Source organism: Vicugna pacos, chromosome 13, assembly GCF_048564905.1.
Source record: "Vicugna pacos chromosome 13, VicPac4, whole genome shotgun sequence".
NCBI classification, from domain to species: Eukaryota; Metazoa; Chordata; class Mammalia; order Artiodactyla; family Camelidae; genus Vicugna; species Vicugna pacos.
The window spans coordinates 34,531,415-34,555,976 of NC_132999.1; the positions used below are offsets into that span (position 1 = coordinate 34,531,415).

Below are 24,562 nucleotides of genomic sequence, written 5' to 3' on the forward strand. Positions count from 1 at the left end.
GCTACAGTATTAACCAAGGCACTGCAATTTGTGCTAAGGGCTTTGCAGATAAAGACCCCAGGAGATTACTGACATTTACCTTTACACTACTGGGAGGGCTGTATGAAGACCTGGAGCTTGGCCTCTGAGAAATACCTGGACTGGTCCTATCAAAGATCAGTTAGTGCAGTACTCATCCAGTACCTTTGGATGTAACTGAAGGGGAAGGAGGAGGAGACAAGGGCTAGTGTTCACAGGGTAGGGCTTTCCATGTCAAAAGTACAGTGCTGAGCACTTAACTTGCTTCCCTGGGTTTCTAACCTTGATTTAAGGGTAGTTCTTGTCCTCATTCATCGCATTGTCTTGACAGAGGGTAGGGTGAAGGTGGATTCCCCCTGGGCCCTTGAGGCTAGGACAGATTCAGAACTCAGGATCCTTCTGTAACATTTACATTTATTTAGCACTACCCCAGCCTACCCACCCTTCCACACAGGACAAGCAAGACCTATGAACAGCAAGCAGTTCAGGATTCCCAGGGCCTTCAGTAAGGGTTTACTACAAGCCAGGCACTATTTCATATTCAAATCACAACAACCCTCTGGGGCAGGTACCATTATTTAGAGGATAGTTGCTCCTTAAGCTGTGTAACAAATAGCATATTGGAGCACTGCAGAGAAATGGTAACAGGCAGTATTCCCATGTTCCAAGGCAGGTGGGAAGTCTGGATCTGCTTTGGTCTTTTGATCAAACTTCTTTGAGCCTTGTTATATCTTGATGGGAGATCTCTTTTTTTTATCAAAAATAATTATCTTGTACCCAAAATAAAACTTTTTGCCTTACCAAAGCCAAGTAAGTTCCAGCAGGTGACAGTGTCATAAGGATCCCAAAATGGAGGAGGATATCGGATATCATGGGCCAGGGGATGCAGGTGGTGAGACCTGGGGGCCGAGCCAGGCTCTGCTGGGATTCTGAGGTTTCTTGGGTATGAGTGTGGTAAAGTGACGCACAGGCAATGTAGAACCAGGCTCTTCTGAGGGCTGGGTCAAGCCCAGTAAGGCCAGGCGTTGGGCAGGTGGGGTGGAAAAGTAGGCCTTCTGCTCTTCGGAGTAGCGCTCTTGAGGTGTCACAACATCCCGGTAAGTCCAGTCACGCCAATGGAAATTGAACCGTTCAAGCAGGGTGATGCGGTCAGCTCTTGAAGGTACACAGTCGAGGGGCTTTCTGGGTGGCAGATCCGGCACCTCTATTCCTGGCAGCAGCACCACCCCTCGAATGGCAAACCAGCCCCCAAATCGAGGGTGTATGCACACACCTGATATGCGCTGGGGAGAGGGTAAAGAAAAGCAAGGTCATGGAGGTCACCTTGGTACCAAATCCAACTACTATCACTACAAGTTACGCTTGTTCACTTATTTCTCAACAGGCACTGATTCTGCATGTGAGCCTCTGTCAATCTTTGCTTGATCTCCCCTATTCCTTCTGAACAACCTTTTTCATGAACTCACCACAAGGAAAGTTTCCTTAAGACAAGCCTCACCTTCCCAGTCTCACCACTGGTCTAATCAAGGCTCTGCCCCTCCATTCTGTAACATCGACTAAGAATAGACTAGTTCTCTGACCCAATGTGCCCGCAGGTAGGTACCAGAAAGCATGTGGAACTGGACCCCTGGCACAGTGCCCCTATGTCTTGGATTATGCCCACCAACTCCTTTACTCGGGACTTGGAAGAATGGGACCTGAAATCTGGAGGGATTTTCATTTCATTTCTCTCTCAGCCCCTATTCAATCACACTTGTCCTCTGACCTGGGTCCCCCAGGGGTCAGCCTCCACATCCTGTCGTTGGTAGTAGTAAGCAGCCCCTGCCACATGGGCTGCTGTCTGGGCCAGAATCTTGGGGCGCCGGTTGGGGTGTACCTCGTAGTCAGCGATGACTTCTATCTGCAGCTCTGGGAGGCTCTGGGATAGAGGACAAGATGGAGGCTTTTAGCAAGAGAGGAGCCATTACCATGTCAACAGCCTTAAGCTGTATAAACATTGTCCTTCCCTCAGAAGGCATGTTTGAAGGGAAAACATGACCTTAAACTTGGGAGTGGTGATGGGGGCTCCAATGTGAAAATGATATTCTGTTAAGGAGGGCCCATGTTTGAAGGGAAGTACACAAGGTCTTGCTCAGAAACCTTTTATGAGGGGTGCCTTGGCTCTGCCCTCCAGAGACCCAGTCTGGAGGAAGACATGGCCCAGTTCTGGGGAGACCCAGTGTATGTATGTGTACATGTTAAGTGTGTGGTGGAATACTGTTCTGTTCTCAAAGGCCCCAAAGACAGCATAGAGCTTCCAGGTCTAGGGCAAAGACAGGTGCATAGGGGATGCTGGGCTTATTCTTATTTCACTTGGAGGCCAAGCAAAGTCTCATCTGATGTTTATATACTTGCTCATCAGTGAAGGGCAGTGAAATGGATTTCAGACCTAGGGGGCTGCTAGAGAGGGTGGCCGAACCGTGGGTGAGAAAGCAGAATTAAGAGAGATTCGATGTCAAGACTGGCTTTAGGATCTGCCTGGAAGTGGCTCCTAGACAGGTCCTGCATTGAGCTTGGAGGAGCTGGAAGCAGCTGCAGGCTTGGAAGGTGATGGAGGATATAGCCTTGCTCACCTCTTTAACACGGCTCAGGTGGTAGGCCACACACTGGTCCACAGGGTCAGTCAGTGGTTGGAGGTGGCAGCTCTGCAGGAAGGGCTTGAGGGCCCGGTCAAACATGGCGGGTGTGCTGAGTACCAGGAAGGCCAGGGTAGGTCCTGGCAGGGGCAGATGGAAGGCTGGAGGCAGAAGTGCATTGTACCATGCCACCTGGAACAGAGAGAATATTCAGGCCACACAAAAGGCCACCTTATGCCTTAGTCAGGCCCATACCTTAGCCTGGCATTCAAGGCCTCATGCATCTTGCCCAGCCTCCATCTTATTCTCTCAATCAATGAAATTCTACTGATGCTGTATGATGGGTGTTTATGGGGGACTCATCTGAATCTGACAGGGAATTCAGACTAGAGAGGCAGAGAATTCATAAATAACTAAGAACAAAAAGAAAGTGATTATATTCTGATTAGTGCAGTGACAGGGCCAGATAAAGTCATCTGAAATTAGAAAGGTGTTTTTAAAAAAATTTTTTTAAGCTAAGGTTTGAAAACTGGGAACGAAACTGACAGGCCAACATGGGGAGGGAGAATATGGTAGGTTACAGTATAAACAAAGGAAAAAGTACAAGGCATAGTTGGAGAATAGCAAATTGTCTAGTTTGATAGAAGTGAAGGATCTATAGAGGGGAGCAAAAGGAGAGAAGGCTAGAGAGATCAGTAGGAGTAAGATTGTGACTGGCTTTGAATTATCAATTTTAGGAATATGGGGTGACAATGAGGGGCTAGCCATTGAAAATTTAAGAAGTAAACTGACATGATCAGTTTTAGAAAGATCAATCTGGATATAGAGTGGAGGATGAAATGCAGACAAAGTGACAGCAAGGAGGTTACTGCAGTAATCCAAGTGAGAATTAGTGGCCTGAACCAGAGCACAGATTGGCCAAATGGAAGGGAATGGATTTGGGAGATTTCAGAGACAGATTCCTAAAGATCTCAGTGGCTGACTGGATGTAGGGCTGGGGAGGTGAGAGAAGTAGGAGCCTAGGATGACTGGCAGGGCTGTTGATGGCAGTGATCAACACCATAGCTTCCACTACCCAGGTCTACCTGATTGCACCAGATAGGTATCCCCACTCTCCCCCATACCTGCCATACACCACTACTACCACCACACCTTTACTCAAGCTATTTCTGAGATCTGGGATGTACATAACCCTCCTTCCTTCCAATCTCCCTTTTCATATATAGCTCAACCCCATTTTTGCAGAAGCCTCTCTCAAGCTAGACACAACCTACCTCTTCCTCTATATCCTCTCCCAGCACTGCTGTGAGCCACTTGGTGGAAGGAGTGGGAGTGGGCTGACTCTTAAGCATCAGGCAAAAGGCTGAAGCTGAGTTGATTTAGCTTTGTGTGTATGCACAGGGCTCAGTGAAGGGGGCACTGGATATGGGGGAAATGAACCTATGTGAACAAGTGTAGGTTGAGATATCAGTCAGGTGCATAGTTTCTATACCCAGCCCAGCACTGGTGATTGGCAACATCATGAATGTATACTTCTGCTGGTAGATGGAACAAACCAGCAAATTGTTTGCTTGTTCAACACCAGGAATGCCCTTGCCTCATCAGAGGACCCAAGTTCTAGCCATGTAAACCTTCCAGATCTTGCCCTCTCCTAACTCCTTCGAGAAGCTTCCAAAGTGACTTTGGCCCCCAGGGGTCCCTTTCTTTTTGTAAATTATGTAGGTGACAAAGCCACAAGGTTACTGGATCATATGGTGTCTCCCATTCATCAATCTGGCATTACATAAGGGTAAAAGGACAAACGTGCTACAGACTGCTTCTCTACCCTTTAAACCCAAGCGCCCGCTGACACTCTGTCCCGCTAGGTCAAATGGATACGGGGCCAGAAAAGCTCGGGAAAGATCAGAAGACTCCTGGACCTCACGCCGGTGGCACCGAGGTCAGTCATACACTTCGTCCTAGCACCGCAGGAGGGATAAACCAACCTGGAAGGGGTAAACCTCGAAGCCGAAAGGGCACAACGTGTCCTCGATCTTCTGTTTCAGCTCTGCGACTTGAGGCTCCATAGCGCACGCTACACGCTGAGCCTGCTGGGGAATGGAGTCTCAAGGATAACTCGGGTCGTTAAACTTCCAGATAGTTTGGACTCCATTTCCCAAGAAATACTGGGAGCGGCAGCGGGACAGGGTTGGCTCTGCACGATGCGTCCTGGGATATGTAGTTTATTTGGTCCTTAGAGACAGCCACTACGAAATCAGAGACTCGGTTTCCCGGCAAGCTTCACGGTGGGGTGTGAATGCGCTTGTTGCTTGCAGGGAAACTTAGTTCGGCAGCCTCCATTGCCGGTTGTCTCCACAAGAGGCGAACTCAGTTTCCCAGGTGGCGCGGCGGAGGCCAGTCCGAAGTCAGGCTTTCTCGGCCTGCCGTAAAGTTTGAACCGGGAGGCGGCAGTAGTCGCTGGCACAGGTTTGGTGTGATGGCGCCATTGTCGTGTATCTGGGGAGGCCTTCACCAAGATTCGGCACCTTCAACTCCCACATGATATCTGCATATCAAGATATCTCGTTTTTCCCCTAGTTCCCCAAGAAGGTCGCTCCTCTGACTTAATCACAGAGGCACGTTTTAGTCTGATATTACCTTTAGTATTGCATCCCCACTCACCTCTTTCGCTCTGACGTGGCTTTTCCTGGGCTGTGCCTCTGGTGTCAGGTTGGGAAAGAAAGGGGAGCCAGACCCCTGCTGCAGGCTATGAGTAGGAGCTGGAGCTGGTCTGAGCAGCTCGACGCGCTTCTCTATGCTACTGACGGAAATGTGGCTAGGATTAAGGTGAGGGGACGCCTGGTTTTGCGGGAGTGTGGATTAAGGGACTCTCAGAACTCATTGGCCTGTGCACTTTTCTTTTGCAGCAGCGTCTATATCCCCTTGGGGTCTCCACCTCAGGTAAGTTATTGTCTCGTTTTCTACCTACCTCCCAGCCTTTTCTCTTGAGAATCTGCACTTTTCCAGTGCCTCTGCCATCCACTGTTACTTACAAATTCCAACGTGTTCCTTTCCTGAACAAACTTATGTGTCCCCCGACCCTCTAACAGATTTTGCACTTGTCCCTTACTTACTCCAGCAGGAGATCTGGCTGGGACCTGGATTTCCCCTCGTCACTTTTCTCCCCAGTCAGGAGTCCAAGCTCAACAACCTTGGGTTCTAGAGACTCCCATTGTCCCAGAGAGGCTGAGCTGGGCTGAGGCCCACAGTGCATCTTCTCTCTGGGATGAAGTTACTATACTTCGATCTCAGCTTCAATCTCAGGCTCAGGTGAGGCATGGAATCTTAGGTGTGTTATGTATGCGTGAGACAAGGATACCAGGGGAAGCCTCTTACACAGTAGCTCATGTGGTTTTTCTGCCTGGTTAGGTGACTGAGGCACTGAAGCAGGCTGTGCAGGGTCTGCTGGAAGAGCGAGAGCAGCAGAAGTACCAGATCTACGCCCTGGAAGGTATCTGGTCAGTTCTTTTCTTCATATACACAGCCTCATATGTGTGCACACATTTTGTTGCACTCCTCTTGTGTGTGTGCTTGTGTCTTAATTTGCAAGTGGAGTCTCAAGGCTCATGTGTGAAGTTCTTAGAGGAGCTGATCCCCAACTTGTCCCACTACAGCATCACTAAGGTTGCTGCAGGGGGGCCCAGAGCAAAGGGCCCTTCTCCTGGAGCAACGCTTGGAGGAGTTGAGAAGGGAACTGCAGGGCCTTCGAAGCCAGGTGCAGGAACATGCCCGAGCCCAAGTACAAACAGGACCAGGAAAGGGCAGTGCTACCAGTGGCCTTCACCATGAGGTGCAGAATGAGTAAGTGATGGGCAAAATCTCACCTTTTTCAGGCCTCTGAATTCTTGGTACTTTGGTAGCCTCCTCTGGGCTCATCAATTGGCTTTAGAATGACATTGCTGTCATTCCTGCAGGCGGCAACTGCTGTGGGAGGAGTCAGAGATTATTCGTGAGGAACTGAAGTTGCTGCGGGACCAGCTGAGTGAGTAAAAGTTTGGAGTGGGTATGAATTCACCTGTCCCCTTTTCTGGAAACTTTACTTGCTTTCCTAATAAGTGGCCATAGCTCTGACTGCTTGAGCTACTTAGAAATCTAGCCAGGTGTTTTGCCTTACCTCTCATGGTGTGAGTCTAGTCTCCCCAGTCAGCTTGGAAACTTCTCAACAGCTGGATAAGAATGCTTCTGTCCCAGTTTTCAGCACCAGGCTGGGTATGAGGCAGGGAGAGAGAAGGAAAGGAGTTGGAGAACAGCCCTCTTACATTTTCTCTCACCTGCAGGCCAGCACCAGGAGCTGCTGCTGAAACAGATGACTGAGGGGCGGCAAGCTCAGGCCCGCAGCTGGAAGGTAGGACCAGGATCGGACCTATCTGTTTATATCTCATATTGGAGGCCTCTTCCTCTCTCTGTCTATCCTGTTCTGCAGGCAGACCAGGATACCTTCTCTTACCCCTATCTCTTTCCCTCTTTTCCCTGTGCTGACTTCACCTCCCTCCAAAGCTTTTCTTCCCAAGCCCTCTGCTCCAGGCCATGAGAAACTGTCCTTGCCCATATGAGGGTTTCAGGTGTGCTGAAGAGGCTAATTGTGGGGTTGGGGGCTCCTCCTGGAAAGGGAGAGGTTTGATCCTACTTGGGCCCGTGGTCTGGCAGATGTTGGATCAGCTGCAAAGTGGCCAAGAGGGCAAAAATCACACCCTGGAGGCTGTCAGAACAGAGGTCCAGGATGCCCGGGGGGAGCATGACCTCCTCAGGTCAGGGCGTGTGGGTGCTTGTGGCAATGGAAGGGATTTGTTCCACAGAGACCAAGCCTTGGGGACCGAAGTTCAGGTATCTTAGATTTGACATGGTCTGGTAGGGGTGGTATAAGTATCTGGTTACAGTCCATGTGGGCAGTACTGGGCATTTTTTACTTGACCCAGAGTGACAGAGTTATCTCTATAAATTTGGAAGATAAAGGGGGAGGAGACTGGCCTCAGGAAGGAGCAAGTTCTGTGCTGGGAGGGCCCCCTTGACACATCATCACCGTCTCTACCTCTAATTCTGTTTCCCTTTGCAGGAATTCCATTCATGTCCTCCAATCTAAGCTGCTCGTGGCTACCACCTTCGCCTTGTCTCTTTCTTCATCTAGCTCTGAAGCCAGTCTTCTGGACAGTAACAGTAGCTGGGAACTTTTAAGGAAGCTAGGTGGGTGTAAGGCAGGCATCGAGGGAAGCTGATTCTGAATGGTGCCTGAATGCTAGCTGCCTAATTTTTTGACACTAGGTAGAACAGAGTCTCTGTCTCTTCCTTTATGAATCCATCAACCTCTGTTGCTCCTTATCCCAAGTCTGGCCTGTATGTCCCTCCTCATCAGGGCCCAAGGCCAGGTCTGCATGTATCACAGTGCTTGCTGATGGTTTGTTTTCTTTTTCCTTTCTCCTTAGATCTCCAGAAGTGCACCCTTTCTAATCTGGAGCCCAGCAGCTTTCAGCTCCAGGCCCAGAGCCTTGAGCAGGAGGACCTATTCTTTAAGGGCCCCAAGATGCTCCTGAGTGACCTGTAAGGACTCATAAGAGTAGCAAGATGAAGTCTTCTCTGCTCACCTTCCCCTCCAAGGTCCTGTTTCTGGGTCCCCTGCCTTCCCCTTCTTGATCTAGCTTGTATCTGCCCTTCCTTATGAGGCTTGTCACTGCCTGCTCATCCCTACCCACTAACTGCAATAAAATGGCTTAACCCTCCCTGATGTGTTTTCAGTACCCACATGGGACTCAGCTGTTCCTTTTCTTCCTCCTGTTACCCGACTGTTCCTGCCACTTATGTCTCTGAAATCCAAATTCAATGCCATTTATAGCTGTATCTTCTGAGTGCAAGCCTTGCACTCTGTGGAACTTGGAAGGAGATTGGAGCTCCTATTCTGTTGGGTAGAATGAGATAGGACAATGCTCTGGGGACAGTACTGCTGTGGGGATGCAGAGTAGGGCAAGACATTCTGGTGGGTCCTTGACCTGGGCAATAGAAGCCTTCCTCTCCCTTTTTCCAGCTTTTTCCTCTTGAGGCTCACTTTAGCTCTTCCATACCTCTTCATCCTCAGCAGCCCAGCCTGCGTTTCTGCAGTAGTCTCCTCCTGGTCTCTCTTCTTTCAGTCTCTGTGCCTCTAATCCAGTGGGTTTCAGGATTTTTAAACTGTGACTTCCAGTAAGAAATACATTTTACATTGTAGCCTAGTAAAAATACATGTATGTATTTGTTAACTGAAACAAAAGACATTTTATGATTCAATACTGATTCTTACTAGGAGTTATGCACTATTTCCTATCATATTAAATTTTTTAAAAATGTTGTGGCTCTTGGTTCTGATCCTTCCACCACTTGGTTGCTGTCTGGAAAGTGTATCTTCCTAGGTAGACTAAGGGAAGCTTTACTTTTTCCTTTGCGTTCTGGACAGTGCAGACCAGGATTTCCCTAGAAGCAGCAGCATCTCACTGAGGCCTCATGAGGTCTCTTCCACTGTTAAATATAGCCCCAAAATAATGCCATTTATCCACCAAGTGGATGTTTATTGAGCATAATACACAGCAGTTCTGGTATGTAATTGTCCTGAGCTAATACGTATTGTGGGCTCCTGTAAAGGTCCCACCACTTAGTCTGGCTGGGAAGTGGAGATAGTTACCTGAAATGAAAGCATTAATAAAGGGCTGAGATGAGTAGGGCAAAAACTACTTGCTGTTAGGGGTACATTTAAGGCCCTGGCCTAACTAGCAGACAGATCATAAGGAGTGTGCCTTTGACATCTGAATGGCTATAAGGCAGTCCTCAGGCGTTCTTTCCCTCCAGCATTAGGGAGATTGCTGAGAGTGGAATGGAAGAGATCAGATCTGGGTCAAACAGAACCTGTTCAAAACAACAAAACCAAAAACTTCCCATCAAGGCTCATCTTGCTGAAGCATGTGAAAGCAACCCTTGTCTTTTACAACTTTCACTGGGTAAGTGATATATCTGGCATAATGACATTATTTAATCTACTTGCTACCAGTAAATTGCTATTTATTAACTACTTTGCATCAGGCTCTGTGGAAGACAGCTTTGCAAGGGTGCCAGGGCTCCAACAACAGAAACATTAAGAAGCAATGTGGAAAAAAAAAAAGTAATGGGGACAACGGTATTTGAATTGTCACCAGGTGGCAGCACATGACTTGTTGCCAGGAGAATGATAAAAGGCTTTGGGCCAAGAGGACTGGGCTATAGTGATCTCTTTTCTCCCTCAGAGATCCTGTGAACTCCCAATTAATCCTCCTAAAACAGTGTCCTGTTACGGCTATTCTCCTGCTCAAGAACCTCTCTGGTAATTCTCATAGCATAGAAAGAAAGGACAAGTTTAATCTATAAGCTCAACCCACATTTAACCTGTTTTCTCTCCATTCTTATCTCCGACCACACGTCTTTCTTAAACTTCATTGTCACCAAGAATGCACACCACCTATACTCCAACTATTCAAATCCCACTCATCTGTCAAGACCCTTCCAATAGGAGGCAAGTCTAAAAATATCAGGAAAGAGGTCTCTATCTCAGGGAGTGCTGTTGCAGGAAGGCCCATATTCCACTGTTTCTTTATCTGCTCTTGCGCTGGAAACTCTAGTCCTGTTCCAGTCTACTCAGGCATGAGATTATGAGTGCCTGAGGTCTAGGCATAGAGAAAACATGAGGAAATATGTGCCCGTTCAACAGTTGAATAGAATTCTTATTCCCTACCCTTTTTTCAAGCCAGCTCAAGTGTTACCTCCTCTAGGAAGCCTTTACCAAATCGAATCTCTTAATCTAGATGAATTGCTCCCTCAGCATTTCTGCCTCTTGGTCTTACTATCTCAAGTCGCTAATAATTGTTTAACGTTATCAGTTTCCCCCCTACACTATACTGAGATCCTGTCGGACTCTGCGTTCATACGGCTTTTGCTTACTCGAACTGTCCTTACCCAGCTATATCTTCACCAACCTAAAAGCCGTGCCAGCCGAATCCATTTTCTGTTGGCTTTATCAATTACCAAGCACTTATATGTTTGACATTTTGATTGGTCCATTTTGTGTTTACTGTCCCGCCCTCTAAGAGGCTCCTGGACTTGGGTTTCCCCCAGGTGTATTCCCTCCTCCTTGGTTCCGCCCTTGGTTCCGCCTTTCCCACACACTGCCTCTTCTGTTTTTACCTCCACTTCCTTCCTATTGGTTCCCTTCATCCTCTAGAGTTGGCGCCTATGGTTGACGATTGGCTTTTCTGAACGCCCATTGTGCCCACCCTCATACCACGTGGTATTCCTAATGCTAATTGGGCAATTTCACTAACTCGTTTTTCAAGGATTGACGATTGATTGGCTGTTCTGAGGGAGGGCTTGAGAAGAGGGGCGTGGCCGGGGAAGCCCCGCCCCGAGTTCCCCTGCCCCGCAGGGCAGGCGTTTCAGTGGCTCGCGGCCGGGGAGCCCAGCGGCGCTTTCAGCTGCCCCGTCTGGCTCGCCCGCCGGATCATCCTCCTTGCCCTGCCGAGCAGGCGGGGGGAGCGGCCCCCACTGCGGGGTCATGGCAATAGCCTCCTCGTTTTCCGCCGCCGCTGGCCCCGCCGAGTCGCCGGCTTCTGTGCGAGGGACCCCCACCGCCTCCGCAGGCTAAGAGCGGCTGCCACCTCCGAGCTGTGAGGGCTACTATGCTCCCTCTTTGCCTCGGTCTCCCCCTCCCGCCCGCGCTGGCACCCCTCTGGCTGCTCAGTCCCGCCTCAGGTAACGCCAAGAGAGCGCGTGGGGCACAAACCTGGGGCGCGCGCCGCTGTTACCCGCCTGGGCTCCGGAGCATTGGCGCTCGGGTCTCTTAGCACCGGCGGGACCCCTTCGTTTCCCGGAGGTCCCCTTCTCAGCAGCTGGGGACACTCCTTGACACTTTCCCCTTCTCTTTTCACTTCCCTCAGAGTCCCGGGACAGCCCCTCCCCTCCTCCTCACCGCGCCTTCCCCCCACCCCGCTCCCTGCACCGCCTCCCCCCAACCCCCGCTCCGGGGCCCTGAACCTAGGAGTAGTTCCTTCATATGGGGGACCTGGTCCCCGACACTTGAGCACTTTCCCCACTTCAGAGACTCAGGAATCCTTCGTTTCCTCGGAGAACTCCTGTTTCTGAGATCTCCAGCTCCACCCTGAGAGCCTCTCGGCTCGCGCCGAGATCTGGACTCCCTAACTTTCGTCTAACATAGTCTTCTCTCGAAAACAGCCACTTCTACCCTCGAGAGATACATGCCTCACCTCAGACACTACTGGTTTCTTCTCTTCTTTCACTTCTCCCCTGTCATCCCTCTTCTCTGCACCCCTCCTTTTCCTTTTACCTCTACCTTTTACCCGTCACTTTGAACACTGTACTAAGCCAGTATTCAGATTTGGCTAGAAGTGAAACCCGGGTTTGTCTAATTTAAAAACCTTTCAGTTTATCCTTCTGGAAAAAAACCTTGCTAAATAATTTGGACTTATTCTGTAGGCATAGGGAGCCATTGAAGCTTCTGTAAGCAGGAGTTTGGTATGATTGATTATCTCTGGTGAAAATATGAAGGAAGAATTCAAAGTCAAGGCTGAGGAGGCCGAAAGCCTAGGCAGGCAGGAAAGTAATGTGCTAATCCAGGTCAGAGGGGATGAACTGAAAAAATGGTAGGAAAATGAAGAGAATGACATGCAATTCCATTAGGTTTCAGAATGGAGATGAATTAGTAAGAGGTTTCTAACTTGGCTGATGGGGTGGATTGGTAGTGTTAATTGAAGCAATTTTGAGGGACAGTAATGAATTTGGTTTTGGACAAGTTTCGTTTGAGGTGTTATTCAGATTCCATTGTGGTTAGTTGGAAATTTGGGTCTGAAAATTGGGAGAGAGGTTGGAACTGAAAACATAAATTGGAGGGTCGACAGAAAATACATGGGGAGTATTTGAAGCCTTAGTATGGGATGGTAATACTGGAAGAAGAGAAGAAAAGGGCTATGGATCAGAAGGAACATCATTGTTTGAAGGGTAATAGACATTGAGAGAGGTTAAAGGAATGGGACAAGAACTAGAACAGAATGAATGGCAGTATGATAGAAGCCAAAGGAAGAAATGGTTTCAAGAAGGGAAATCATCAGTGTATGATGTGGTATATGACCAGTAGAATGAGAATCAGGAAGAAAACACTGAATTTATTAAATAGGAGATCACTTGTTTTCTTTGAAAGAAAGACACTTTAGGTAGTGTGATGGTGGAGATGGTGGCAGTAGTCAGATTGTGGTGGATTGAGGAGCAAATGTGAGACAGGGCGTAAAATGAAAAATTACTCTTTTCAACAACTGTGGTTGTGAAGGAGAGCTGATAGGAGCGAAACACCTTTGTTGAGATTATACTATATGCCAGATACCATAAAGATGCTTTATAGATCACAACAGCCTTGTTTAGGTATCAGTATCCCTCTTTTACAGTTGGGAAGACTAAGGCAAAAATTTGAAAAAAGCCTAGCTCTGAAAACTGTTCTTTACACTGTGGCACATGTGTGTTTTTCTTTTAGTATGCATGAAACAGTTTTGTGGGTTGAGGGGAAATTTTATCTAGGAAATATGTTGGGCATTTCATTGTTTGACACCAAAAGAATAGAAATCCAGATGGATAATGATGTGATAGGAGGGGAAGCAGGTGAGGGAGTTTGAAAGATGGTCTTATTTTCTTGATGTGATCAGTTATGTGAGGAGAAGTCAGTTATCTTTGCAGACAGAAGGAGCTATGGTGAGTTTCTGGCTTGAATATTATGACTATGGAAATCTTCAATGGAAAATGAAAGCAGAATGGATTAAAGATTAAAGAAAAAAAGATTGCTGACCACATTTAGGGCCCAGTTAAAGTTAGAAGTACAGTGCTTGCTTCAGCAGCACATATACTAAAATTGGAACGATACGGAGATTAGCATGGCCCCTGTGCAAGGATGACACACAAATTCATGAAGCATTCCATATTTTTCACACCACTGTAAATCAACTACATTTCAATTAAAAAAAAAAGTTAGAAGTATGTATTTGTAATGGGGCCGAGGAGCATGGATTTTACACTTTCTCCAGCAGCCTAAGAGCAAAAGGGCAAAAAAGATGATTGGATTGATCCAGAATTGGAATTTACAAGAAGGAAAGATAAAATGGAGAGTAATTTTACACTGCTAATGATAGTGTGGGAGATAAGATGGACTTTGAGCGTCCAAGCTGGAGTTATAAGAAATAAAACCTTCATTGGGACTGGTGTAGTTGGAGAATAAGGAGACAATCAGAAATGTGGTTGAAGACCAGGCTTTGTGAGAATTACAGAATGGGAAAGCTGAGAGTTCAATATTTCAAAGTAAAAACAAAGAACAGAGTATAACTGTCTTAGTGTCATTGGAAAAGAATAGAGGTATGGATTATTGAAGTAAGAGGTTGGGGGCTATGAAGGATATTGAATACATCATCAATATGGGTGTCATAGTTGCCCACTATGAGGCAGGAAATGGAACAGAGGAGATATTGGATCCTATAGTTAGGGCTGCTCAGAACTGAGGGACCCAGAATTGAGTTGGATGTTCCTTGGCATTTCCAGGTGGTACAGATGTTTGTATGTGAATTAATGTCTAAATCCTCAGATGCTTGATGCCCTGGATGTATGATGTATTATTCTCTCATACAGATACATATTTGGGATGGTCTCAAACACAAATCCTTTATGATTTGGCATATGATAGCCTTTTTAATTATGTTTAAAAGTGTATGTATTGAGAAGCTAGGATAGGGACCCTCCAACTCAGTGTCCCCAATGACATTTTGTATTTATGTTATTTGTCAAAAGAAAAATTACATATTTACATGATTCATTCCCTGGTTTATTTAGAGTAGAAAACTGACTTGCTATAATGCTTTTTTTCTCTACGTGAAAATGTTTATAAATATAATCTTAGTATCATACAGTTCATTTTTCTGCAAAATGAATGTTATGTTGGAACTTGAAACGTATGATAAGGGCTTTTATGAGAATTTAGTCTCCTTCCAGTAAATGAAGCCCAATTATTACATTGTATAGTGTGGGTGTTGGTGAATGTTTTGGACCAACAATGAGTATTATACTATTTTCCAAGTCATCATATGGAGACGACTTCAGTGTGGTCTCACTGGCATTGTTTTTGCTGAGCACTCAGAGTGAGTGGTTGTTTCAGAGAAAAGCCTATTTGTGATAATTTTTATATCTTACATTCTTGAAAATTTCAGAAAGGCAGTGTGATATAAGAAAAAAAAAAAGAAGTCCTAACCAATCAACCCTCTTATGATTAGCTGTATGATTGTAGGCAGATTTTTTTATCCTCTGAGCTTTAGTGTTTTTTTAAAATTTTTGAATAGGTAGTACAGCCAAACAGCTAAATAAATAGTTGCATATTTATATATTTTATGTAAACAATGAAAGTCTCACTCTTATGCCTGTTCCCCAAGCACCCAGTTCCATGCCCTTTCCCAATCACTTTTACTAGTTTCTTTACATTTTTAGACTTTCTTTAGGAAAATGTTTACAAATATGACTATATCATCTTATTATTCCTACTTTTCATGCAAAAGTTAGTGCATGGTCCCCACTGTTCTGCACCTTCTACCATCTACCCCCAAATTGCTTTTTCACTTAATATATCTTAGAGACCTTTCCAGATTAATACATAGAGAGGTCTACGTTTTTTACTAATACCTGCATAGTATTTCACTGAATGAATGCTTCATAATTTATTTAATTGATTCCTTATTGTTGGACATTTGTGTTGCTTCTAGTTTTTTGATAATATAAGCAATTCTGTAATGGAGACCCTTGAACATATGTCATTTTACATGTGTGCGAGAATATTTGAGGGATAAATTTGCAGAAAGTGGATTTCTAAGCAAAGGATATATACATTCATAATTATGAAATATATTGCCAAACTGCTTTCCTTTGAGGTTGTTCCAATATACATTGCCTGTTCCCTCACCACATTAGCTGTATTATAGCTAATACTTAAGCGGTGCTTATTATGTACCAGATACTATTCTAAGTACTTTATATACATTACTTCATTTAATGTTAATAACATCCCTTTGAGGTACTATTATTATCTCCATTTTTTAGATGAATAAATTGAGGAATAGAGAATTTAAGTGACTTACCCAAATCACACAGCTACTGTGGCAGAAATTCAAACTAAGTACTCTGGCTCCAGGATCAGTGTTGTTAATATTATGCTTTGCTGTTTTTAAACTTGAATTTTTGCCAATCTCATAGGGAAAAATGATACCTCACAGTAGTTTAGAGTTTTAAAACATATTATTAAGAATCTTTTTATATTGTTTGATCACTCATATTTTCTCCTGTAAACTATGTGTTTAAGTTCTTTACCTGTTTTTCTTAGGTCTCTTTCCTATTGATTTCTAAATCTCTCTCTCTTTATATGAGACACACACACACATATATATATACATATGGTATATCATCTATGTAAGATAAATTTTTTGTCTGGAGTATGTATTGCAAATATTTTCCCATTTTGACATTTGTCTTCTGACTTCTTTTATTCCCATGCAGAACATTTAGATTTTTATATAGACAGACTTATCAATCTTTTCTTTTATGGCGTTTAGATTTTGAGTCATAGTTAGAAAGACCTTCTTCACTTCATACCTTAGTTTTTAAATCTACCCAATGGGAATAAGAAAACAGAAATATTGTGAAGGTCAAAGTGCTTTGTGAACTGTAAACTGTAAATCATTATACAGATGAAATATAGTGTTATTTATTAATTTGTCTTCTGCACAAGTTGTATAGAGGGTATCATCTCTTCTACATTAAATGGAATAAGATGATAATTTTTTTTTTTTACAGTGTGAGAAACTAGGGCGGTATTGATCTTGTGGTCAGTGTTTTTCTTGGACAATTTGCATGGGATCTTTTTCAAAAGTAGGTACTGCGGAAATCCTGAAATATTTTTGCATAATTTAGTCTTGTTATTCTTTGTATTAGGGATAATTACAGTCTGACTAAAAGTTCTCAAAAATTGTTTTGCTTTCACATTAGCTATGTTTCACAGATTTGCACATTATTTACTTTGGGTATTGTATTCCTACCGATTGGTAGGAATTTGTGATTTGGGAGGACTCCTCACTTCTGGGTGTATGTGTGTGATTATAAAATTAATGCTTATACATTAAGGAAGAATTGGGAAATAGAGATCATTGAAAATTATTCAGATCTTCCCAAGATTCAGAGAGTTAATAGCCAATGTTAACATTTTGGACTATAGCCTCTCAGGATTCTTTTTGTGTATGTGTCTCTGTTGTCACATAGGGCTTGGCATACTGCCTGGACCTTAGTAGGTGCTAAATAAATATTTATTGACTGAGTGAATGAAAGAATGAATATGCTTTTACACAGAGAGTATGGAATGGAATCTGAGTGTCCTATTTATTTTCATTTTTTCTCCATTGTAAGTTTTAAATTATATAAGTAGTATTAAAATTTGTATCCCATAATTCATTTGGAGGTGAGTAAGTTCAAGTCTAATTCCTCACAGAGCTCATAGTCCAGTGAAAGAGACAGATAAGCAACAATTAAAATACTGTATGATGACTGTAATGACAGAGCTTTGTGCAAGGCATTATCAAAGCACAGAAAAAGGAGATCAAGGGGTCAGAGAACACTTCCCACATTAGATGATCACTGAGCGAGCCATGTAGAAGAGGTCAAGAAGAACATACCAGGAAGAAGCAGGGCTCTATAAGTGGTTCTCTATGTTTGGAGCAGATTGTGTCTGTGGGTAGAGGAATAGAAATAGATGAGGCTGGAGATGTGGGTCGGGGCCAAATAAGACAGAGTCTTTGGTGGGGAGGGTATAGCTCAGTGGTAGAGTGCATGCTTAGCATGCACAAGGTCCTGAGTCGGAGCCCCAGTACCTTCATTAAAAAAAAAAAAAAGAATAAATAAACCAAATTACTCCCCTGCAAAACAACACACTCCCAAAAAAGATCCCAAACAAAAAAAGAAAGTGCCTTTGTATCACACATGAAAGGTTCTCAAAAATTTACTCATCTTGGAGAATAGATTTGGAGAGGTCTGAGAGTGAAGATAGGAAGATCAAGAAGATACTGAGTTCCACAGCTGGAATGAGGTAGGTGCACATCACTTAAGCCAAAATAGGAGGGGAAAGCTATACTTGAAAGGCAGGTTAAGTCTGGAGAATAATAATTAGATAAGTTTTAGTAGAGCAAAATGTTTGAATGCCAGACTAAGGAATTTTATGTGCAACAAGCGTCACTGAATTTTTTTAACTGTCATGTGTGTTATGTGAACTGTTCCAGGTTGCAGTTTGCTTCCTTCCGGCTGGGCTGAAATGATGAAATGAAATGATGTTGAAATCTTTAATGCCTATGAAATAGTAGAAATATTATCAAGGACAACTATATTTAAATAGAAGTGATATTTCAGACTGGAAAATGAAAACTATGTGTATATATATGTATACACTATAGTAAAGACCCATGAAAATAGAAATTGTGTGAAAATACCTTTTAAAATAGTTATGTGCATTCTCCTTTGGATTCTTAAGACTAACTCTCTGGCATGGTAAAGCTCTGGTCTTGTTGACACTTCACAACAAGTTTATGGAAATCACATTAAAACTCCTCTTAAAGCTCCGTAATTACATTAGAAAATACATTTTTAACTGGAATTGGAATTTTTTTCCTGAATTTAAATCAGAAAGAAAATATTTTAAGGAAGCAAACTCCTATCAGAAAGTTAAAGAAATGCTGGGTAATATGCTATAGTTAATATGAATTCAGGTGAATTACTACATCTTTTATATCTGTATTTCAGACATTCATAAATGAATGTTTTAAGAGACTCAGGTTCTTTGTGCTTTGATTGTGAAATTATGTACACTTTGCTATATTTATTGTCAATATAACATTACATAAAGTTTAGAATAAGAATCAAGAATAAGTCATAATATTTCCACCTCAAGAAACATTATCACTTTGGTATTATTCCTTTATTTCTTTCCAGTGCATAACTTTATGTAATTATAATCACTGATTATTTAATTTTTGTATTTTTGCCCCTGCCTCTTCCCATTGAACATATATCATAAATTTCATCTCAAGTAGTCTAAACTACTGTAGTAGGTAGGATGAATGGTGGTTTTCAGTTGTTCTAATCTTTTTATCTTCATTTTTTAAGCAACAGTAATGCACAGTCATTCTAAAAAAACAACTGTATAGAAAAGTATTTCCATAAAAAAAAGAATGTCTCTTATAACCACTTCTTCCACCAAGATGACAGTTTAGTATATATAGTTTAGTATATATATTCCTCTAAATTGTTTTTTTAGGTGTAATGTTTACTATTATATTAAATAAAAATAAAGTCACACTATATATTGTATTTTGCAACTGCTATGGTCACATAACAGTGAAACTGGATATCTTTCCATGTTAGTATATATAGAATTTACCTCATTCTTTTAATAACTATAGAATACATACATTATTTTAACCTATCCCTATTGATGGACATTTGGATTGTCTCCAGTTTTTTCTGCTACTGACAACATGTTAAGTTATTATTCTTGTACATATATTTTCTGCATGCTTATAGTAACTGACACTTTTTAATGGCTAAAAAGTATTCCCTTTAGTGGAAATAATACATTTGAGAAAGAAATAAGGTTGTATATAGAGTATATTTTGATGAAATTTTTGGATAATACTTCATGTTATTAGTTTTGTTTCCCTTTTATCAGATTTCTCCTTTGACCTTTATAATGTAAACTATAGGACAGACTGCTCTAACCCGAGGAATCTAACTTCCTCTTTTCTCTTGACTACTTTCTTTCCCACAGTCTCTGAAATAGCCTTCTAACTCACTTTATCAGAGGAAGAGTTACGCTGACCTATCTGACCTAAGTGATCATGTTCAGGTCTTCTTAGTCTTAAAATCAAATAGGAAAATTTATCAAAATAGAGATTATCCTGGAAATTCATACACATCCTCTTAGTACTTTAGCATCTCAGCTTACTTGAATGGGATCCAATACAAGTTTATCTTGTGTCAAGCTTCATGTTCCAGCATACAAAGTTTTAGATACATTTAGTGTACTTAGAAGATCAGAAACTGTTTTTTATGGCCAGATTATGAGACATAATAGCCCTACTCAATTCTGCCCGAGTTAGATCATATATGTAATATTGTGTACATTTTTTGCTATTGTGTTTTAGAGGGGCTTTGACAGTTTGGAGGGCAATTAAGGCTAAATTTTAAAGAAGGTAACCAGGGAGCTCTTAATACCATGTTCCATGGGAAACTTGAAAGAATTTTATATATTTGCCCTGGGAAAACTTGGTAACTGAAAAGCTATGATAAAGAAGAAAAAAACCAGACTTAATTTGTTGTATACTTGAAGCATCCAGAACTAGGATTAAGATTGGGGTGAGGAAATCAGAGGAAAGGGAATTAATTTTTATTGGATGCTTGCTGTGTGTCAGGCACCCTGTTTAGTGCTTCCTTAGTATGTTCTCATTTAATTCTCATAATAACTCAGTGAGATATAGTTAATATTTATCTCCATTTTATAAAAGGAAAAGTTAACATGCCTAAGATCATCAACTACTAAGTTGGAATCAGAATTTTTCAAACTTGTCCTGTTTAATTTATTTTTGTTACATTTTTTTTAATTTCAAAAAAATTTTATTTATTTATTTATTTATTTATTTATTTATTTATTTATTTATTTTTTTGGAGAGGAGAAGTAATTAGGTTTATTTATTTATTTATTTATAATGAAGGTACTGGGGATTGAACCCAGGACCTTGTTCATGCTAAGCATGTGCTCTACCACTGAGCTTTACCCTCCCCCGAATATATGTTTTAAATAATCTATAACAATATGTTATTTTGTAAAAATTGCTTTTTTCTGCTCTCGTTTCATGAAATTTTATCTACCTTTACATGCTTTTTCAATCTCAGTATCTTTGCCATCACTAGATCTTTTTTGAATTATCTAGCACAGTTTGCCATGGTATAGATCTAAGCTATTTTAGAAAGAACACTTTCTGGATATGTATATGCTACTTTACTAGAAATTTTACTCCAAAAAATAAAGAAAAAATTAAAAAAAATAAATTTCATTCCAAGCAACAAGTACTCATTCACACAATATAAGATCTTTCGGTTTTTCGATTTCTTTTGTTGGTGTTTGTGAGTTCTATCCTATATTTATTTGGTGGATTTTCTGTTTTTTTGACAAAAAGTTTATCATCTTTTGTTTCAGAAGCCTTTTTTGTTTTTGTTATTATAATGAGAAAAATGTAACAAATACCCATTTACCCATCACCTGTATATATATAACAATTATTAACATTTTGTAAAATTTGCTACATCTGTTTTTCTAATATATTTATATGCAAATACAGATATGATAATTCACTTCTATTTCTGTATGCATCTCCAAAAATAAGTCTTCTACGATCCTAATATCATTATCACACAATAAAATTAATAATAGCTTTCTGCTATCAGCTAATAGTAGTCCTTATTAAAATTTCCCCAGTTGTCTTTTATAACTAGTTTGTTCAAGTATCATTATTGTATTTAGTTGTTATTAATTCTCTTTCAGAATCAGAATTTGAATATAGTACTGTGTTTTTTCTATACTTTTCTTTCCTTGGGGAAAAAAAAAAAGCTTTGTAACAATTAGAACTTTCCAATAATAGAACAGGCTGATGGAGGAATTAGTGAGCTCTTTGTTGGTGGTGTTGTTTCAGTAGGCTGAGCTAACTCTGGCTTTTGTAATGTCCAATCCAGTGGATACTTTTCTTCAAATTATTTGACTGGTATGTGACATTTGATATGTTTATTGTTTCTGCCTTTGGCTTGTGTGCCATACTTTCCTTTGGTTTTATTCTTACCTCTGTTGTTTTTTGTTCTGTGTATGTTGATGTTCCCTTGGCCTCTTATCGGATCTTACCTAAGAAGGAGACTGGGCTTTGGCACATAATAGCAACAGTAAATATTAACCTTGACTCATATTCTCTACTTTGGGAAACTCTTTAGAATATATGTAAGTACTAATGACTTTCAAGTATGCATCTCCTGTCTACTTTTCTCTGCTGAGCTCCAGTGTGGTGTCTCCAGCTGTTTCCTACACATTGTTGCTTAGTACTCCTTCAGGCATCTCCAACTCAGTAAGATCAGAAATGAATTTGAATCTTCACCAGTCTTTTCCTTTTGGTGAGTGCCTGGTCATTCCCCCAATCAGCCAAACCAGAAACATGAGAAGGAGTTTAATTAAACTTGGGGTCATCCTAGGTAGCTCCTGTATCCTCTATGTCCATTTGTTCACTTTTTTTTTTAACTGAGGTATAGTTGATTGCCAATATTATAGAAGTTTCAGGTGTATGACATAGTGATTCACAATTTTTAAAGATTATACTTATATTTATTGTGACATATTGGCTCTATTCCCTGTGCTGTACAATATATCCTGGTAGCTGAGTTGGTACCTTTTAATCCCCTACCTCTATGTTGCCCTCCCCTCTTCCCTATCCTCACTGGTAACCACTAGTTGGTTCTCTATATCTGTGAATCTGTTTCTTTTTTTAATATCCACTAGTCTGTTCTATTTTTTAGATTCCATATGTAAGTGATATCATACAGTATTTGTATTTCTTGTGCACCTTTTTAAAGTCACTTATCTCCTTTCCTACTTCTCTGTCCTCAAGTAAAGGCAGTAAGAAGTAAGCCCTCCTTACTTCTAATCTGTCATTAGCAATTATCACACTATATTTTTCTTACTGATTTATTTGTGTCTTTCATGGGAGACTAAGCTCCTGGCTCCTGGAGGGGTGGAGTCATGTTTTATTCAGTTTTCTATGTCCTCCCAGAGAGGCAGTAGCATAGTGATTAAGAATACAGGTTCTGGATTTGAATTTCTGGCTTTACCACTCCTTGGCTATGAGAGCTCGGGCAAGTTAACTTTCATGTCTTTGTTTCCATATTTGTAAAACAGGGATAATAATACAGTTGACCCTTGAACAATATGGGTTTGAACTGTGTGGGTACACTTACATGCAGATTTTTTTCAGTAGTAATTACTACAGTACTATATGATCTGAGGTTGGTTGGGTATGAAGGAACTGGGGAACCACACATATAGGAACGGCTGAGTGTAAGTTACACATTCGACTGCATTGAGAGTCAGAGCCCTAACTCTCACCTAACCCCCACCATACAGTTGACAAGAGTCAACTGTAATATTTATTTTATAGGACTGATATGAATATTAAATTTAAAGTTCTGGAAAGAATATCTGGATTATAGTAAATGCCTAGTAAATATTATAATGTCCTGTACCTAGTAGGAACCCAATTTTAACATTTGATTTTTTTTAATAGAGGAGAGTTGAATTGGCCACAAGATTGGACTAATTAACCTCTAAATGCCTCTATAACTTGCAGCCTAAATTTCTGTTTCATTTTATGACTTGATAGATTGTAGTTACAACAGCAAATAAGATGCTTGTCCAAAAGAGATAATACAGTTGTAAGAACTGGCTTTAATCTGTCTGGCACTAATATATGCCATTGTGTATATTCATGGCTAATTAAATACGGGATGCCAGTTTTTATGTTAGATTGCTTTTGCTTTGAATGGAAACTGCAACTCATTTTACAGCAGGATAGCAGGTTCAGCAGTATTGCTTTTATTTTTAATTAGGCAGTCATCCTGAAATGTGTCTGTATTTGCTATGTTGGTCCATAGAAAGGATAACAGCTGAGCAGATCTCTCATATAGATTTGCCATGTGGTTGGTCTTGATACACAGCTAATGCACTTATCAGTATTCCTATTCTGGAAAACAGCCAGTTTTCTGGGCTACATCTTACCCATAGTGAATCCTTGTTTTATTTTGAATTAGTTAGGGAGTTTTTATGATTCTAGAAGAAAAACAAAGTATGATTAGAATATTAGGATGTTATGTTTGCATTCTTTTTCTACCCTTTAGACTCGGGGTATAAATGTCCACTGAATTCTCAGAAATTCTTTTTACTAACTTTGTGGGACTTCCTTACCAACTCTGTGCACACATGATTCTGTGTTTGGATGGATGTAGAAGATTTTTGGTTGTTGGCTGACACTGCCGTATCCTGCTACCTGTTAGCGGATAGCTATTCAGTGAGTTACAGGATTTTATTTGCATCTCCACTGTTGTGAAGTTTCACCTACTTTGTTCCTGTGAAATGAAAGAGTAAGAAACAACAAATATACATTAGAATGGAAAAGAAGGACTGATTGGGAGTTGGTGTATCTTCCCTGTTAGGTTGGCATCCATTCTTTAAATAGTCTGTTTAAACCAATGCTAATTTTTTTTTAATGTCTGTGGAATGTGATTAAATGACTGAAGGTTTTTGCTTCAGAGGCTGGTGGAGCTATCATCTGTATATTCTTTAATCTCTGTTGTTAAATTAGGGTGGTGAATTGTAGTAGCTTTGTACCTAGCTAATAAGCACTCATTTTTCACAGAAACTTAGCTGTTTTCCTGGAGAAGACATGTTATAGTGGGAAGTATTTAGATTTGGAACTACTGGATTTGAATCCTGTTTGCGCTAGTTATTTGAGTTTGGGCAAGTCTTTTAACTCTCAGTGTTTTAATTTCTTTCTCTTTCAAATGGAGATGATAATACCTACGTAGCAGAGTTGTCATAAAGATTAGAGATAGCATACGCAAAAGCACTTGGTCGAATACATGGCCTATGTTAAATGGTGGCTGCAGTTATTTCCAGAAGCATTTCCAATGAACGTATAGTCTACTTTGGAGCCCTAAAAAAGTTTCTTGATTCTCTGGAAAAT

At 41.6% G+C, this 24,562-nt stretch overlaps 3 protein-coding genes and 1 non-coding gene across 11 annotated transcripts in view; 3 read left to right on the plus strand and 1 right to left on the minus strand.

Moving 5' to 3' along the window:
* Positions 1 to 412: 412 nt before the first annotated feature.
* Positions 413 to 11,575, minus strand: MMACHC (metabolism of cobalamin associated C). Of its 3 annotated transcripts, none has more exons than XM_072974551.1 (7): positions 11,443 to 11,575; positions 8,726 to 8,869; positions 6,787 to 6,877; positions 6,497 to 6,596; positions 2,631 to 2,825; positions 1,784 to 1,936; positions 413 to 1,301 (listed from the first exon to the last, which is right to left on the minus strand). In XM_072974551.1, exons 5-7 carry the CDS (start codon positions 2,733 to 2,735, stop codon positions 888 to 890), a joined length of 672 nt encoding a protein of 223 aa, XP_072830652.1. In that variant the 5' UTR covers positions 2,736 to 2,825; positions 6,497 to 6,596; positions 6,787 to 6,877; positions 8,726 to 8,869; positions 11,443 to 11,575; the 3' UTR covers positions 413 to 887. The 3 variants fall into 3 exon arrangements, with proteins under 3 accessions (XP_072830652.1, XP_072830653.1, XP_006200475.1); XM_072974552.1 differs by lacking the exon at positions 11,443 to 11,575 and adding an exon at positions 10,848 to 10,926; XM_006200413.4 differs by lacking the exons at positions 6,497 to 6,596; positions 6,787 to 6,877; positions 8,726 to 8,869; positions 11,443 to 11,575 and adding an exon at positions 4,619 to 4,755.
* On the plus strand, positions 4,964 to 8,386 carry CCDC163 (CCDC163 homolog). Of its 4 annotated transcripts, none has more exons than XM_015236106.3 (9): positions 4,964 to 5,099; positions 5,343 to 5,459; positions 5,540 to 5,573; positions 5,752 to 5,942; positions 6,042 to 6,123; positions 6,287 to 6,473; positions 6,587 to 6,654; positions 6,950 to 7,017; positions 8,093 to 8,386. In XM_015236106.3, the coding sequence occupies exons 2-9, from the start codon at positions 5,382 to 5,384 to the stop codon at positions 8,198 to 8,200; spliced, it is 816 nt and encodes a 271-aa protein (XP_015091592.1). In that variant the 5' UTR covers positions 4,964 to 5,099; positions 5,343 to 5,381; the 3' UTR covers positions 8,201 to 8,386. The 4 variants fall into 4 exon arrangements, with proteins under 4 accessions (XP_015091592.1, XP_031540065.1, XP_031540062.1 ...); XM_031684205.2 differs by lacking the exon at positions 4,964 to 5,099 and adding an exon at positions 7,726 to 7,853 and having other exon boundaries at positions 5,194 to 5,459; positions 8,093 to 8,203; XM_031684202.2 differs by lacking the exon at positions 4,964 to 5,099 and having other exon boundaries at positions 5,194 to 5,459.
* TESK2 (testis associated actin remodelling kinase 2) overlaps positions 11,091 to 24,562 on the plus strand; it is a 105,396-nt gene continuing 91,924 nt past the window's right edge. For all 3 annotated transcript variants that reach the window (XM_072974541.1, XM_006200414.3, XM_031684189.2), the window contains exon 1: positions 11,091 to 11,411. The gene's annotated coding sequence lies outside the window, so the exon portion shown is untranslated. The remainder of the gene's footprint in view (positions 11,412 to 24,562) is intronic.
* LOC116283129 (U6 spliceosomal RNA) lies at positions 13,543 to 13,646 on the plus strand. The gene has a single exon (XR_004192681.1). It is a non-coding gene; the product is annotated as a U6 spliceosomal RNA (small nuclear RNA).

Coding starts and splice junctions, on each gene's coding strand:
- CCDC163 (XM_015236106.3), top strand. CDS start 5,382: ATGAGTAGGAGCTGGAGCTGGTCTGAGCAGCTCGACGCGCTTCTCTAT. Junction 5,943..6,041: donor AGCTTCAATCTCAGGCTCAG/GTGAGGCATGGA, acceptor CTGCCTGGTTAG/GTGACTGAGGCACTGAAGCA. Junction 6,474..6,586: donor CACCATGAGGTGCAGAATGA/GTAAGTGATGGG, acceptor TCATTCCTGCAG/GCGGCAACTGCTGTGGGAGG.
- MMACHC (XM_006200413.4), bottom strand. CDS start 4,699: ATGGAGCCTCAAGTCGCAGAGCTGAAACAGAAGATCGAGGACACGTTG. Junction 1,937..2,630: donor ACCTGAGCCGTGTTAAAGAG/GTGAGCAAGGCT, acceptor CCTCTATCCCAG/AGCCTCCCAGAGCTGCAGAT. Junction 1,302..1,783: donor CTGACCCCTGGGGGACCCAG/GTCAGAGGACAA, acceptor CCCTCTCCCCAG/CGCATATCAGGTGTGTGCAT.